The following is a 15671-nucleotide window of genomic DNA, read 5'->3' as shown; positions in this document are numbered from 1 at the left end:
GTAGTGGAGGTGAGGGAGGGAACGGTGGAAGTGAGGGTAAGGAAGTTGTGGTGGCAGAGTTGAGTACCTAAGAGTACCTGTAATTATATTTTCTCAATAGCATGATGAATGCTGCCTCACTTTCCTGCATTGCACATTCCACAGTTTTAAGCCTGGGTTTATCTAGAAGTTTTCGACTGTACATCAGTTTTCTTGCAAATGTTTTTGTAGTTGTCCCATGCACATTTCTAATTTCTCATGGCAACGACAGCTATCTTGACACACAACAGTTGCATTTTACCACCTCTTTAAATATTCAGTTTACTCATTGTACCATCAGTATCTTATGAAGGCCTCTATCATCACAAGGCAAGCACAGGACAAAATTCTGCTGTCCTCAATACCCTAAAATCACTGTTGTAGGTTTGCATCAGTTGGCTACTCATGTGTGCAGTGACCCTGTTGAAAAATATTAGATTTTTGGAGGAAGTAAGTGATGCTGGAAAACACTTATGGTACTTAGCAGCTGTTTAGTAAAGAAGAGTAACAGGAGAAACATGACAAAATAAGGGATGGAAAGAATAAATTTAACGTTATATAAAAAGAGAAGGTCATGTTTAGATGCTGTAAGTTCTCACCTGAACAGTTATTCTGTTTATACAAAGGATTTATCCATCGTTGCTTGGAGTACTGTTTTCTCGTGGGAAGATGCATATGTACGAGACTGAGTCAAGTCTAAAGCAGTTAAACTTTATCACTACTTTCAGTTTAACCTCAAAATGTAACCAACCGGTTGCCCAGTACTGTAATGTTGGTCCACTTTCCCAAGTGGCTGATTGTGTGCCCCACTCTTACCTAGACCACTTAGTACTCAGGAAGTTACTACATCACATGATTACACTATGGCTGTTGGCAGCTCAAGAGTAGGCCATTATAATACCTTTTTTTGCTTTACACCTTGAAGCTTTGGAACCCTGCCCTCTCATGTCTTTCCTTACTATTATCACCTAGCCCCTTCTAATGGTGGGTTTTCCATTTAATCTGATACTCATAAATATTTTTCCTTGGGGGTTGGAAACCCTCCACTCCTTATATTTCAGTTTCTAAAAGTTGAAACAGAAGAAGGATCCTAGCTAGGAGTGCTCATCCACCTTGAAGGCTCAGGCTGGATTGTCTGAATGTGTGTGGGTGTTACCAAGATGAGGAGAAAGGAGAGATAAGGTAGTATGTTTGAGGGAAGGAATGTGGATGTTCTAGCTCCCTGAAAGAGGGTATATTTAAACATTTATATGTTAATGAAATTATCTCATTTCAGGTATTGTCAAAATTAATTTGGAATTTCTAAATGCACAATGGTACATTTTTTGTCTTTGGAGATCTAAAATAATTGTTTACTTGTTTACTTTGTCTAAGATTAGATACAAGAGATATACTGTGAAGATTTTAAGATGTCTTTTTTTTTTTTTTTTTATACTTTGTCGCTGTCTCCCGCGTTTGCGAGGTAGCGCAAGGAAACAGACGAAAGAAATGGCCCAACCCCACCCCATACACATGTACATACACACGTCCACACACGCAAATATACATACCTACACAGCTTTCCATGGTTTACCCCAGACGCTTCACATGCCTTGATTCATTCCACTGACAGCACGTCAACCCCTGTATACCACATCGCTCCAATTCACTCTATTCCTTGCCCTCCTTACACCCTCCTGCATGTTCAGGCCCCGATCACACAAAATCTTTTTCACTCCATCTTTCCACCTCCAATTTGGTCTCCCTCTTCTCCTCGTTCCCTCCACCTCCGACACATATATCCTCTTGGTCAATCTTTCCTCACTCATTCTCTCCATGTGCCCAAACCATTTCAAAACACCCTCTTCTGCTCTCTCAACCACGCTCTTTTTATTTCCACACATCTCTCTTACCCTTACGTTACTTACTCGATCAAACCACCTCACACCACACATTGTCCTCAAACATCTCATTTCCAGCACATCCATCCTCCTGCGCACAACTCTATCCATAGCCCACGCCTCGCAACCATACAACATTGTTGGAACCACTATTCCTTCAAACATACCCATTTTTGCTTTCTGAGATAATGTTCTCGACTTCCACACATTTTTCAAGGCTCCCAAAATTTTCGCCCCCTCCCCCACCCTATGATCCACTTCCGCTTCCATGGTTCCATCCGCTGACAGATCCACTCCCAGATATCTAAAACACTTCACTTCCTCCAGTTTTTCTCCATTCAAACTCACCTCCCAATTGACATGACCCTCAACCCTACTGTACCTAATAACCTTGCTCTTATTCACATTTACTCTTAACTTTCTTCTTCCACACACTTTACCAAACTCAGTCACCAGCTTCTGCAGTTTCTCACATGAATCAGCCACCAGCGCTGTATCATCAGCGAACAACAACTGACTCACTTCCCAAGCTCTCTCATCCCCAACAGACTTCATACTTGCCCCTCTTTCCAAAACTCTTGCATTTACCTCCCTAACAACCCCATCCATAAACAAATTAAACAACCATGGAGACATCACACACCCCTGCCGCAAACCTACATTCACTGAGAACCAATCACTTTCCTCTCTTCCTACACGTACACATGCCTTACATCCTCGATAAAAACTTTTCACTGCTTCTAACAACTTGCCTCCCACGCCATATATTCTTAATACCTTCCACAGAGCATCTCTATCAACTCTATCATATGCTTTCTCCAGATCCATAAATGCTACATACAAATCCATTTGCTTTTCTAAGTATTTCTCACATACATTCTTCAAAGCAAACACCTGATCCACACATCCTCTACCACTTCTGAAACCACACTGCTCTTCCCCAATCTGATGCTCTGTACATGCCTTCACCCTCTCAATCAATACCCTCCCATATAATTTACCATGAATACTCAACAAACTTATAACTCTGTAATTTGAGCACTCACTCTTATCCCCTTTGCCTTTGTACAATGGCACTATGCACGCATTCCGCCAATCCTCAGGCACCTCACCATGAGTCATACATACATTAAATAACCTTACCAACCAGTCAACAATACAGTCACCCCCTTTTTTAATAAATTCCACTGCAATACCATCCAAACCTGCTGCCTTGCCGGCTTTCATCTTCCGCAAAGCTTTTACTACCTCTTCTCTGTTTACCAAATCATTTTCCCTAACCCTCTCACTTTGCACACCACCTCGACCAAAACACCCTATATCTGCCACTCTGTCATCAGACACATTCAACAAACCTTCAAAATACTCATTCCATCTCCTTCTCACATCACCACTACTTGTTATCACCTCCCCATTTACGCCCTTCACTGAAGTTCCCATTTGCTCCCTTGTCTTACGCACCCTATTTACCTCCTTCCAGAACATCTTTTTATTCTCCCTAAAATTTACTGATGGTCTCTCACCCCAACTCTCATTTGCCCTTTTTTTTACCTCTTGCACCTTTCTCTTGACCTCCTGTCTCTTTCTTTTATACTTCTCCCACTCAATTGCATTTTTTCCCTGCAAAAATCGTCCAAATGCCTCTCTCTTCTCTTTCACTAATACTCTTACTTCTTCATCCCACCACTCACTACCCTTTCTAAACAGCCCACCTCCCACTCTTCTCATGCCACAAGCATCTTTTGCGCAATCCATCACTGATTCCCTAAAGATTCCTTAAGATGTCTTACCTCTTAAAATTTGATGTAAGTATAACAGCTTTTATGCGAGATAGAAGAGTTTTATTTGAATAACAATTTTTTGTTTTCCAGTGTCACTATGAGCTAAGATTGAAGGATGGAATTGGCATTAACCTGCATGTCCAACGAACTTTGCCAGCAACCCGTACCATTCACACAGACAATGAAGATGTTCGTGACTTAAAGCTTATTGTACTGCGACCTTTCAGTCAGATGGATATTGCTGCCAAGGTGGACACAGATCCTCAGCATCTGTCATCTCTAGTGGCACGTCTGTATCGTGATGACCTTCCAGAGTCTCCAATTCATACCATCAAACTTGGACTTCATCCATACTTTATGCTACCTCCAATGACTGCAGACAGACGCACATACTTTTTGCGTTTAGAATCCAGCCTTCCTACTTCCCAGTATGAGTATTCTACCCCAGAACTCACGTTCGTTGCAGATTCTTCATTTAAACATCTAAACCTCAGTTTTAAGCCAACTTTAAGAGCTGTAGATGCAGAGATGAGTCAGGGAACAGTGGTAGGTTTTGCTATTGCCATTGTTTTAGTTACAGTAGCTTTTAATTATGAAAAGTTTGGTCCTATGGCAGAAAAAGCTTCAGAAATAATGAATAATTTTTCTGCACCAAGAACCAATCAGAAATTTACATCTGTTTCATCAGATATACCCATCATTGAAGCAGTGAGGAAGAGGGTAAAATCAAGAAAAGTATAGCTGGCAACTCTCCTTTCTTTTATTCTTTTTCTCTCTCCTTTTGTTGATCTGTTTGAGTATGATTGTTTGTCTACATGAGGAGGGAGTTGTATACCCTATCTCTCAATTCTCACTCTCTCTTATTTTACAACATAAGAGCCTCCTGATTTTCATTGAGTTTTCCACATTCATTACTTCTTCATATACTTGTTCTTGTCACTACTCTAATACTAGAGAAGTGTTTTTTCATTTCCCTCCCTCCCTCCCATCTCTTGCTTATTTTCTTGTTATGCCTTCCATTTTATTCATTCTATCCCTTCTCAAACAACTCTTCCTTGTGAGTATCATCAAACCCACAGAGGAACTTAAAAGTTGCTATTGTGTCTTTCCTTGTCCTATTTTATAATGTGGGCAAGCCCTTGACTAACCTTTTTTTGTAGTTTAACTCCTATGATTCATTTGATATTTTTATTGCACTTTTAAGTACCTTCTCAAGTAGATATTTATGCTATATGTGATGACGTGCATTGCTGCTGCTACTCCAATTTTGGGTTAAATTATATGTTGCACTTTACTTAATGAACATCTCTTTGTTCATTCACTTTAAGCCAATTTTAACTCACTAGAATATGATATACTTTTGAAAAGTGTTCTAATATGGCTTACTAGTGATGAATTTGGTACTACATCCACCCAGAATTCCCTGACATGAAGATTTCTGTAATTGCCTCCTTGCAGGATGATGACTTCATTTCATAGTGTCCAAGCTTCATCACTTTTACTATTGGTTGGGTTGAATTTCATCAGCCATGTATCTAAATAGTGCTGAGGCTTATACAAGTTCCTTTGTAGGCTTTTACAACCCTGACTACCTTGATTCCTCATACTTTTAGCACCATCTGCAAACATATTGAGACAGTCATTTGCATAGATCAGAAATAGCATTGGTCAAATAGTGAACCTTGTGTGATTCCTATTTGTGTATTATGGGAGACAGTTTTACATTCATGTTGCCTGACTCTTAAAAGTGTATGAATACCCATACTTATTAACAGCTTTCAAAGTAGAAGGTTGAGGGGTTCCTATCTCAGGTATTAATGGCTCATGTTTTGTCCAAAAATGATTTTTAGCATTTATAGGGTGGTGGAAATGACGTATGCTATCAGCACTTTTTTATATTTACAAAATAATGTCAGGTAAAGTTACGTTTTGATTAGCTGTAGTGTGCAGTAAACAGAAGTGGTGTTAATGTACTTTAAACACATAAACATGAGCAGAAAGATTTAGCAGCTGATTGGCTTCAAATAAATCAAATTAGTTTGAATTGAAATAAATACTGAATTCATTGGTTATGGAAACTCTTTTGCCATGGCCACCACCCCTGGGGGAGTTCCCAAAGGGAATGGTATCAGAGAAATAGATAGATTATTGTGTTTTTTGGCATATAAAAAAAAAAAGTACATAATTTTATTGTACTGTTGAAAAACTTAATAAAGTAGATAGCTAAGTTTGGCAAGGGGATGGCTAAGTAGTTACAATGCACATTCAGATGAGAAGGCTAGGTACCATGTTTCATCTTCCTCTGTTGATACTCCAGCACAGACCAGGTATGCATTTATTGGCCAATCTTAAAGAGGAAATGAATAGCTGGGTCGGTTACGATTCAGCTCTCCTGTCTAGGACTTGGAGCTGGACCCATTAAGTTGTTGGGCTGTGACACAAGCCACAGTTTTGCATTATGCAAGTACTCTGAAATTACCTCACTGTACTCTACATTGAGGGAGTTTTCCCTTGTCAGATCCCATCCCTTGACCATTCTTAATCAAGTCATTTCTTAAATTTTGGTATGCTGTCTGCATTAACCTTTTCATGTCATTTTATTTCATTCATCCACCACTCTCATACTATAAAAGTACATTCTCAGTTTTTTGACAAATTTCCTGCTTAGTTTCATGTTATGCCTTCTAGTTGTCCTATCCCTATATCTTTCAAAGAACTGTCCAGTCTGCATCATGTCTGGTTTAAAAACTTGAAAGTTTTTGTTAAGTCATCCCTCACTCCTCTCAATTTCATGGTGGGTAAGTTTAAGGCTTGTAGCCTCTCCCTGTAATTAATTTTTCTTAAATTTGGCATCATCTTTGTTGCCCTCCTCAGGACCTTCTCTAGTTTATCTTTGTTCTTCATGAGGTATGGTGACCAAACTTAGCTTCTTGTAGGATATGAATAGTTTTTTAAATATTTTCTTATCCATTTGCTTGAAAGCTTTTCTGATATTTGCCAGAAGATAGTTTTTCTCCTTTTCTATTCTCTTAATGTTGGACTCTTGCAACAGGTTAGGAATGAAGTCAACTCCCAAGTCCCTTTCACATGCAGAATCCTGAAGCTTATTTCCTGCTTGATCATAACCATATTGAGGCATTCCATCCCTGTGTCCCATCTTCATTATTTTACTTTTGCTTGGGTTGAATTTCATGAAAGATGTATCAGACTAACTTTGATGTCTGTCTAGTTTCCCTTGTAAGTTGATGCAGTTCTACTCACTTTTCACTTACCACATGACCATTGTTTCATCTGCTGACATATGAAGGTAGGAGTCTAGAGTCTGTACCTTCTGGCATGTGTGACCATGTGAGTAATTATCTCTTTGTAATTTTTTATTTGTACGTGTTAGGAGAGTTCTGCACTCATATAGTCCCATCTGCCAAACTAACTTCATGTATGCCGAGGTTTTATAAGGCAGGGTTAACGCATAACACTTACTGCAGAAAAATTTAGCTTCAAGAATAACTATTGTTTGTGATACATATCGTTACATTTTTCTGTAATTATATCTTTGTAATCATCTGTATGTTCAGCAAAGAGAGTTTTATACTTTATGACCCTATCTCTTGAACATTCTCTATCATACAACTTCTTAGATTATGTATGCTGTCTGCCTTAACTATGTCCTTGGCCACCACTCTTATATTATGAAAATAATTCATTATATCTTTTTAACAATTTTTGCTTAAAGACTTAATGGATGTGATCACTGAACCCCTCATTCTTTTCTCCGTGATGGATAAATGTAAAGCTTCTAGCCTGTCCCTATAACTTAGCTCTATTAATGCTTGTTAATTTTGTTTCCCTCTTTTGGACTTTCGTTGTTCTCATCTTTAGTTACAGTAACCAAACCTGAGAAGTATATCCTAATTTTGGCTTTATACAGGATATGAACAGCTTGCTAAATGTATCCTTATACTTGAAAGCTGTTGTTATGTTTGTCAGCAGATATTCTGTCTCCTTAACTGTTCCCCTAATGTGGGAATGTGGAACCTTGGCAACAGCCTAGGGATATTGTTGACTGCAATGCCCTTCTTTTGCCCAAATCCTGAAGCTTATGTTTTTTTTAGATGATAATCATATTGAGGCCTTCTTTCACTTTGCCTCATCCCCATTACTTTACTGTACTTGGATTGAATTTCGTCCACCATATATCAGACCAACTTTGGAGTCTGTCTAGGTCCCTCACGTTTTACTTCCCTCATGACCTTTGCATCATTTTCAAACATATTCAGCAAGCAATTTTTACATAGATCAAGAAGAGTAAGATAGAGGGTGTGTATTTGTGAATTGAATATTACTAAGCTATGTGTATTTGAGACAGAATGGAAAAACAGCTGTGTAGGCCAGGAGGTGGAACTGGACAGCCTCTGTAGTGCTGGTTCACTGCACTGCTGTCACTAACCTATAATACCCAGTTAGTATACCTTCCTGGTTGGTGTTTGCCTGCCACTTACTACCTTGCATGAGCAATTACTTATTTCCAATTTTTACTGTATGGGTTGGCATTCTGCTGTCATAGCTCTTAAGCTTTCTCTCATATCATACAACTTTTTAAATGTGTGTTTGCTTTCCACATTACAGTTTCCTCAAGAGTTTATTCCATTCATCCACCACTCTTCTGCTATGAAAGTACTTCTTTACATCTTTTCTAACAATGTTCTTCCTTCATTTATGTTTTTTCAGTGCAGCCTCTTTCAGAGAACTATTGACTTCATCAAACTAGTTTAAAAACTTCATGATTGTGTGTGTGTTTGTGCTGTGTATTAGAGAGAAAAAAGGAACAGTGTTAATGGCATAAGGGTGTTGGTTCCCATAAGTACAATACTGTTTTTCACTAGTATTTTAGGATTAATAGGTGTTGGTATGAAGATGATAATACAAAATAGGTACTATTATAAAAACTGTTGAGTGGCAAGATGAATTAATTGGAAATATTTTGTATTTGAGCACCTTTATAAGACTTGTGTTTATGTAAGGGGTAAGAAAATGCAGGTTTTTAAAAATGGATTTTTTTCTATAATGATAATGGCTTTGGAAAACAGCTTTTGTTTGTTTTGTAATTGTTACCAGGTGTTACCAGACTCGGCCTGTTTGAGATTACACTGAGTGATGAGTCACTTTTGGCAAGGTTGTGTCTTTGGGAGTACAGTCTTATAAAAGAACTTTTCACTCCAAAGGAGTCTGTATTTCCCTGCTTTTGGAAATAGCATATCTTTGGGTTGCAGGAGCCTTTAGAAAGGCCCTGGGTAACACCAGAACTCTTCATAGAAACTGGTCCAGGGGTAATAATAAGAAAAAGAAGAAATGATTATATTGCTAATGAGACAATCACCATAACATTCTTTTCAGCACAAAGTTATTTGATGTCAATAATTTGGCAAAATGCCATAAATGACAAATAACTATGAATATTGCAGAAAGTGCATGAAAGTTTGCCAAATAACTGTACCTTTTTATCCTTTTCATCTACATGATTATACAGATGTTGAAATTGATTTTAATATAAATTAAAAATAATTTATCTTGTTGATAGTTGGCCAGTGTTAGTCCCCTACCTTCTCAAAGACTATCACACAAATACATTCATAGAGTTGTTTTACAAAATTGTATCTAGACTCATCTTCATTACATTTGGCCTGGTTTAATTTTATGTGCATGTTCCTGTACATGTCTTTTTTCATAACTGTAATTTTCAAGAAAGCTGCTTCATTTTTTGTGCTGTAAATGAAAATTTTTTGTTAGGTTCATTTGCAGTAAAGAAAATACTTCATCCATGTGTAATAAAACACATTGAAATAATTACATAACGAATTACAGTAGGTAATGAATTCACCTGCATCTATGTACACCCAATTTTTAACTTCTAAGTAATGGTAAGTTTTATTCAAGTCCAAGAACTTGACACTTTAAGGATATAAATTTGTTGAAATGTTCAAGGAAAAGTCTCCATTTGTTTATCCTTTCCTAAATGGTTACAATATAATTGTTTCATGTATAAATTCTTTTAAGGCTCCAGTAATGGACTAAAGTCCACACCAAGGCCGGGCCTTAATCGAAATATAGAATTATGTAGAGAAAAAGAAAAGTATTTATAATTTCTATATGAATTTTGGAGGAAATGTAAAAACCTGTCTTTTAAAATGTGCCAGGTCATAGTTATTGGGAAGACATGACAAGGTAGAAAGTTCCAGAGTTTCAACATGTAGGGAACAAAGCAGTTATCAAAACGGTCCACCCTTGAGTTGCTGATGGCCACACAGTAATCATGTAACACCAGCTTGCTGAGTATTGCAATGGTCTAGCTACCAGTGGGGGCACACAAGCAGCCTTCTCTCAGGAGCTGATAATTAAAAAATATATTTGAATATATGATCCAAAACAACTTTTTTGTGATTTGACTTGTTTCTCTTCAGGGCTTTCCTAATGTGTCAGATATGTAGCCACTGTGAATCCAGGAAATTTTGAAGACAAGTTTCCTATACAAAGGAAATTAAGGAAACTTTGAAGACATGTTTCCTGTACAAAGGACACTGCACATGTACATTAACAAAAGACTTGTTTGCCCTCATAATTTTTAGTGTCCACTTATAACTTGTTACTGCTGATAAAGATGTCCTGAAATTTCAGTGTAATTAATATGATCATAGCTGATAATGGATAAATTAAGACCTACTGTTATTAGTGTGTGTTACAATTTACATGAATAAATGAATTTCTCAGTAATTTTGCTGCATGAATATGATGCGCAATTTATACCCAGGGTGTCCAGCCTTCATACAGTGTTGCTAAGTTGTCCAGATTCGTTGCTTCCTTTATGGTGTAATCAACCTAAAAAAAAAAAAATATCATATCAATCTGATGTAAAAAGTTATCAATGCTGAGAAGAAAATATGACATTCAAAAACAAGAAATGCCTTACGAAATCTAAAGCAAATAAATAAGATAAAAATTATGAGTAATAAAAGTATTACTCAAAAACTGAAGCACAAAGGTGAATAGAGGTACCTATGAAGCTAAGCTGAAGCTTAACTGCATGGTGAAATGATTAATTCTGTGTTATATATTAAAAGCATCAGATTGGGGAAGAGCAGTGTGGTTTCAGAAGTGGTAGAGGATGTGTGGATCAGGTGTTTGCTTTGAAGAATGTATGTGAGAAATACTTAGAAAAGCAAATGGATTTGTATGTAGCATTTATGGATCTGGAGAAGGCATAATGATAGAGTTGATAGAGATGCTTTGTGGAAGGTATTAAGAATATATGGAGTGGGAGGCAAGTTGTTAGAAGCAGTGAAAAGTTTTTATCGAGGATGTAAGGCATGTGTAAGTGTCGGAAGAGAGGAAAGTGATTGGTTCTCAGTGAATGTAGGTTTGCGGCAGGGGTGTGTGATGTCTCCATGGTTGTTTAATTTGTTTACGGATGGGGTTGTTAGGGAGGTGAATGCAAGAGTTTTGGAAAGAGGCACAAATATGCAGTCTGTTGTGGATGAGAGGGCTTGGGAAGTGAGTCAGTTGTTGTTCGCTGATGATACAGCGCTAGTGGCTGATTCATGAGAAACTGCAGAAGCTGGTGACTGAGTTTGGTAAAGTGTGTGAAAGAAGAAAGTTGAGAGTAAATGTGAATAAGAGCAAGGTTATTAGGTACAGTAGGGTTGAGGGTCAAGTCAACTGGGAGGTAAGTTTGAATGGAGAAAAACTGGAGGAAGTAAAGTGTTTTAGATATCTGGGAGTGGATCTGGCAGCGGATGGAACCATGGAAGCGGAAGTGAATCATAGGGTGGGGGAGGGGGCAAAAATTCTGGGAGCCTTGAAGAATGTTTGGAAGTCGAGAACATTATCTCGGAAAGCAAAAATGGGTATGTTTGAAGGAATAGTGGTTCCAACAATGTTGTATGGTTGCGAGGCGTGGCCTATGGATAGAGTTGTGCGGAGGAGGGTGGATGTGCTGGAAATGAGATATCTGAGGACAATATGTGGTGTGAGGTGGTTTGATCGAGTAAGTAATGTAAGGGCAAGAGAGATGTGTGGAAATAAAAAGAGTGTGGTTGAGAGAGCAGAAGAGGGTGTTTTGAAGTGGTTTGGGCACATGGAGAGAATGAGTGAGGAAAGATTGACCAAGAGGATATATGTGTCAGAGGTGGAGGGAACGAGAAGTGGGAGACCAAATGGGAGGTGGAAAGATAGAGTGAAAAAGATTTTGAGTGATCAGGGCCTGAACATGCAGTAGGGTGAAAGGCGTGCAAGGAATAGAGTGAATTGGAACAATGTGGTATACCGGGGTCAACGTGCTGTCAATGGATTGAACTAGGGCATGTGAAGCGTCTGGGGTAAACCATGGAAAGTTCCATGGGGCCTGGATGTGGACAGGGAGCTGTGGTTTCGGAGCATTATTACATGACAGCTAGAGAATGAATGTGAACGAATGGGGCCTTTGTTGTCTTTTTCCTAGCGCTACCTCGCACACATGAGGGGGTTGTTATTCCATGTGTGGCGAGGTGGCGATGGGAATAAATAAAGGCAGACAGTATGAATTATGTACATGTGTATATATGTATATGTCTGTGTGTGTATATATATGTATACTTTGAGATGTATTGGTATGTAGATTTGCGTGTGTGGATCTGTATGTATATACATGTGTATGTGGGTGGGTTGGGCCATTCTTTTGTCTGTTTCCTTGCGCTACCTCGCTAACGTGGGAGACAGCGACAAAGCAAAATATATAAATAAATATATACAAAGGGTAAACGATGAAAAAGACTTGGGAGTGATAATCTCAAGTGACCTAAAGAAAAATAAGTAATGTGAAAAAATGTTTAGATTCATAAGTAGGGCTTTGGAATTTAAGCCCAGGGAAAGCATCCTCACTCATTGCACTTCATTGGTGTGCCCTCATCTTGAATACTGTGTTCAGTGTTGGTAACTTTACTTGAAAAAAGATAAAGACAAAATGAATATAGTACAATGACATGGGGATAGGGGATTAAGAATACTTCCCACGTATTCCCTGCATGTCGTAGAAGGGGACTAAAAGGGGAGGGAGCGGGGGCTGGAAATCCTCCCCCCTCTTTTTTTTTTTTTTTTTATTTTCCAAAAGAAGGAACAGAGGGGGGCCAGGTGAGGATATTCCACAGAGGCCCAGTCCTCTGCTCTTAATGCTACCTCGCTAATGCGGGAAATGGCGAATAGTGTAAAAGAAAAAAGAAAAGACATGCAGGCAATATGATTTTCAGACCGAGAAACAAATCCTAAAAGAGGTGACTAAACGACTTTGATTTATTTGACTTACAAAAGTGACTTAAGAGGTGATCTCAAGCAGGTATTCAAAAGTATCAGAGGCTTCCATAGTGTTGAAATAAGTTATGTAAGACTTGATTCATCTGATTTCACTTGTAGTAATGGATACAAACTCATAGATCAATGTCTTACCTCCAAATGGAATGGCTGAAAGCAGTACTATGTACATATACATGTTTTAGAACGGATGAAATATATTTTGCTTCAAGTCCACAGCTAACATTATTTGTGCCTTCCTAGTCACATAAACAGTTCACAGGTTTTTCTCTTTGAATCATCAACATGTTTTTCTACTCTTACAAAAACTAATTTGTGTTTCTGAAGTCTTCCTCTAACACATGCATCTTGGAAAGAACCAAGTGGTCTATTGCAGACTGAATTCCTTTTTTTTCATACTTGATAGCTGTTTCCCACGTCAGTGAGGTAGTGCCAGGAACAACAAGAAAGACCACAACTGCTTACTTCCATTCTCTACAAGTCATGTGTAATGCACTAAAACCACAGTTCCCTACCCACAACTAGGCCCCACAGACCTTTCCATGATTTACTTTGTATCTGTATTTGTATAATATATTTTGTCTGGTGATAAAAAGTAATTTCAAAACAGGTTTTCTTTGAATAAAAAGTATATATAATATGCATATGTGAATGGCATGCTTCTATATCTTTGAGAGACATTTTCCTCAAACTCTTCCAGGTTGTACAAAAATAAATTGTTTTTGAGTAAACGAACTTCTAAACGCCTCAACCCATGGTTACCATATTGTAAAAGTAAGAGAGACATTATCTATATCAGTTGTGAAAATGCAATTCATATCTGACTTTAGGATAAATGTTGGCATTAATCTGCTGCAAATATACTCCATAAGCACCACTGTTTAAACAAGGTGACTGACTTTTCAAAGAATTAGCTAGTATACAATATTTTAACATCAAAGACTATGACCTGTAAGACTAAAAACTGCCCCTGTATAAACTACCCCATAACATTCCAAAACCACACTCCAATGATTCCAAGTGAGACCAAGACGATGTACAATTCAATCATGTCTTAAACATACTTGTATGACAAGCATTTTTAACTTGCACAACACATGAGCATTAGGTTATGTAAGAGCTGGCATGGTTAACCGTGACTTTGAGGAAGTTAATGCACATGCCATGCTGATTTCAATATGAAACACAACTAACCGGATGTATACATTGAATTATTTTAAAAACATCCAGACCATCCTGAAATTAATAAATTCACTTAAAAGGTTTTGGATGCTTACCTGCTCTGCAACTGATGCCCTTCTTGATGGCTCTAAATCTCTTCCTTCTAATTTTATTTTAACTCGCCGCCAAACATTTAGAGCATAGGCATTGTGTTCTTGGACAACTGAAAAAGAAATAAACCATCAATGAGTTTGATGCTCTCCAAAGAGAGCTGACAGCTTTCTATAAGGGAAAATTATTAATTTTGACAATCTACAGAACACCCCATTTTTTCCTTTGAATATTATTGAGTAACATCACACTGAAAAGAGCAACCAATTATGTTAGTGACTGCATCTAGTTGCTGGTAACCTATGTATGTATTTTTTCAGGCAGTAAAATAAGTTGGGCAGAAGCCTCAAGATATATGCCCCACGTAGCCTGCCACTTGATAGTCCAGACTGGGTATGCAATTTGTAACTTACTATTTAAAGAACGTAGGAAGGAAGCTATAAACTCATGGAAACCAGTCCCTTGAACTTTCTTTACTAATATGTATTTTTTTTAAATTTCCTTACACATGGTCTGAATTCAGTCTTTAAGTTTTTACTGTATAATATCTCTACATCTTTTCTCCATGGAAAGATCCATAGCCAACACCCTCTCCTTTACTTTGGTTTTTGCTCCAGAAAGCTGGCTGCTTGAGTGCCCCCACCACTAGCTGGAAAAGTAAATTCCCAAATGCCATTTTCACTATACTTCCAAAACTTTCACAGTGAACTTATACCTTTCTTAAGGTTTCACCAGACTAATCAAACTAAATGGAGCAAAATCTTGAAAACACTCAATATGATATATGCATAGAGGAGAAAACTAAAATCCTGGAGACAACCGTACCCTCGACGACACCAAGAGGAGACCAGGGAATGTATGTATGTGTAGGTCATCAGATTTCCCGTGTCATTTCAGTGATACTGGACCTCTGTGGTGCTCTTTCATGGTTGGAGGAATCATTAGCCTTAGACTTCTGATCTGGCCTGTTTGCTGGTTGTTGAGTAAGGGAGAGAATTCTTTCAGAAAAACTGCTTCTGTTGTTTGTAATCTGATGTGACTGCTGCAGTGCTTGAGAATTTTCGTCGTATTCACCAGCTATTGTTGTGTAAGAGAAATCCTGTGATTTTTTCATGTCCCATTTAGGTGCATCTTCCTATGGGTACATTGTAGGTTTATAATTCAAAGATATGGTGATAAATCCAATGTTGCTACTAGCATGTTCACAGTCTTTGTGAGAACAATCAAATTTGTAAATTACAATGGTAGCCTTCAAAGGGCTTTTGTCATGAGTCACATTATTTTCATCTCAAAGTCATTTATCATACTTGATCGCTGTTTCCCCCATCAGTGAGGTAGTGCCAGGAAATACACAAAGAAAGACCCATCCACTCATATACACGTA

At 38.1% G+C, this 15671-nt stretch overlaps 2 protein-coding genes across 3 annotated transcripts in view; one reads left to right on the top strand and one right to left on the bottom strand.

Moving 5' to 3' along the window:
• Positions 1–10447, top strand: part of LOC139765337 (BOS complex subunit NOMO1) — a 55831-nt gene extending 45384 nt beyond the window's left edge. The window contains exon 12 of the mRNA XM_071692717.1: positions 3770–10447. Coding sequence (XP_071548818.1) covers positions 3770–4420 — 651 coding nt within the window. The 3' untranslated portion in view covers positions 4421–10447. The remainder of the gene's footprint in view (positions 1–3769) is intronic.
• Positions 9023–15671, bottom strand: part of nonC (serine/threonine-protein kinase Smg1) — a 455954-nt gene continuing 449305 nt past the window's right edge. For both annotated transcript variants that reach the window (XM_071692708.1, XM_071692701.1), the window contains exons 65-66: positions 14293–14399; positions 9023–10552 (exon numbers count right to left, since the gene is read on the bottom strand). In XM_071692708.1, the coding sequence (XP_071548809.1) occupies positions 10475–10552; positions 14293–14399 (185 nt within the window). In that variant the 3' untranslated portion in view covers positions 9023–10474. The remainder of the gene's footprint in view (positions 10553–14292; positions 14400–15671) is intronic.

Source organism: Panulirus ornatus, chromosome 4, assembly GCF_036320965.1.
Source record: "Panulirus ornatus isolate Po-2019 chromosome 4, ASM3632096v1, whole genome shotgun sequence".
Taxonomy (NCBI): Eukaryota; Metazoa; Arthropoda; class Malacostraca; order Decapoda; family Palinuridae; genus Panulirus; species Panulirus ornatus.
The sequence above is the reverse complement of the archived record's forward strand: the minus strand, read 5'-3'. Positions and strand labels throughout refer to the sequence as shown.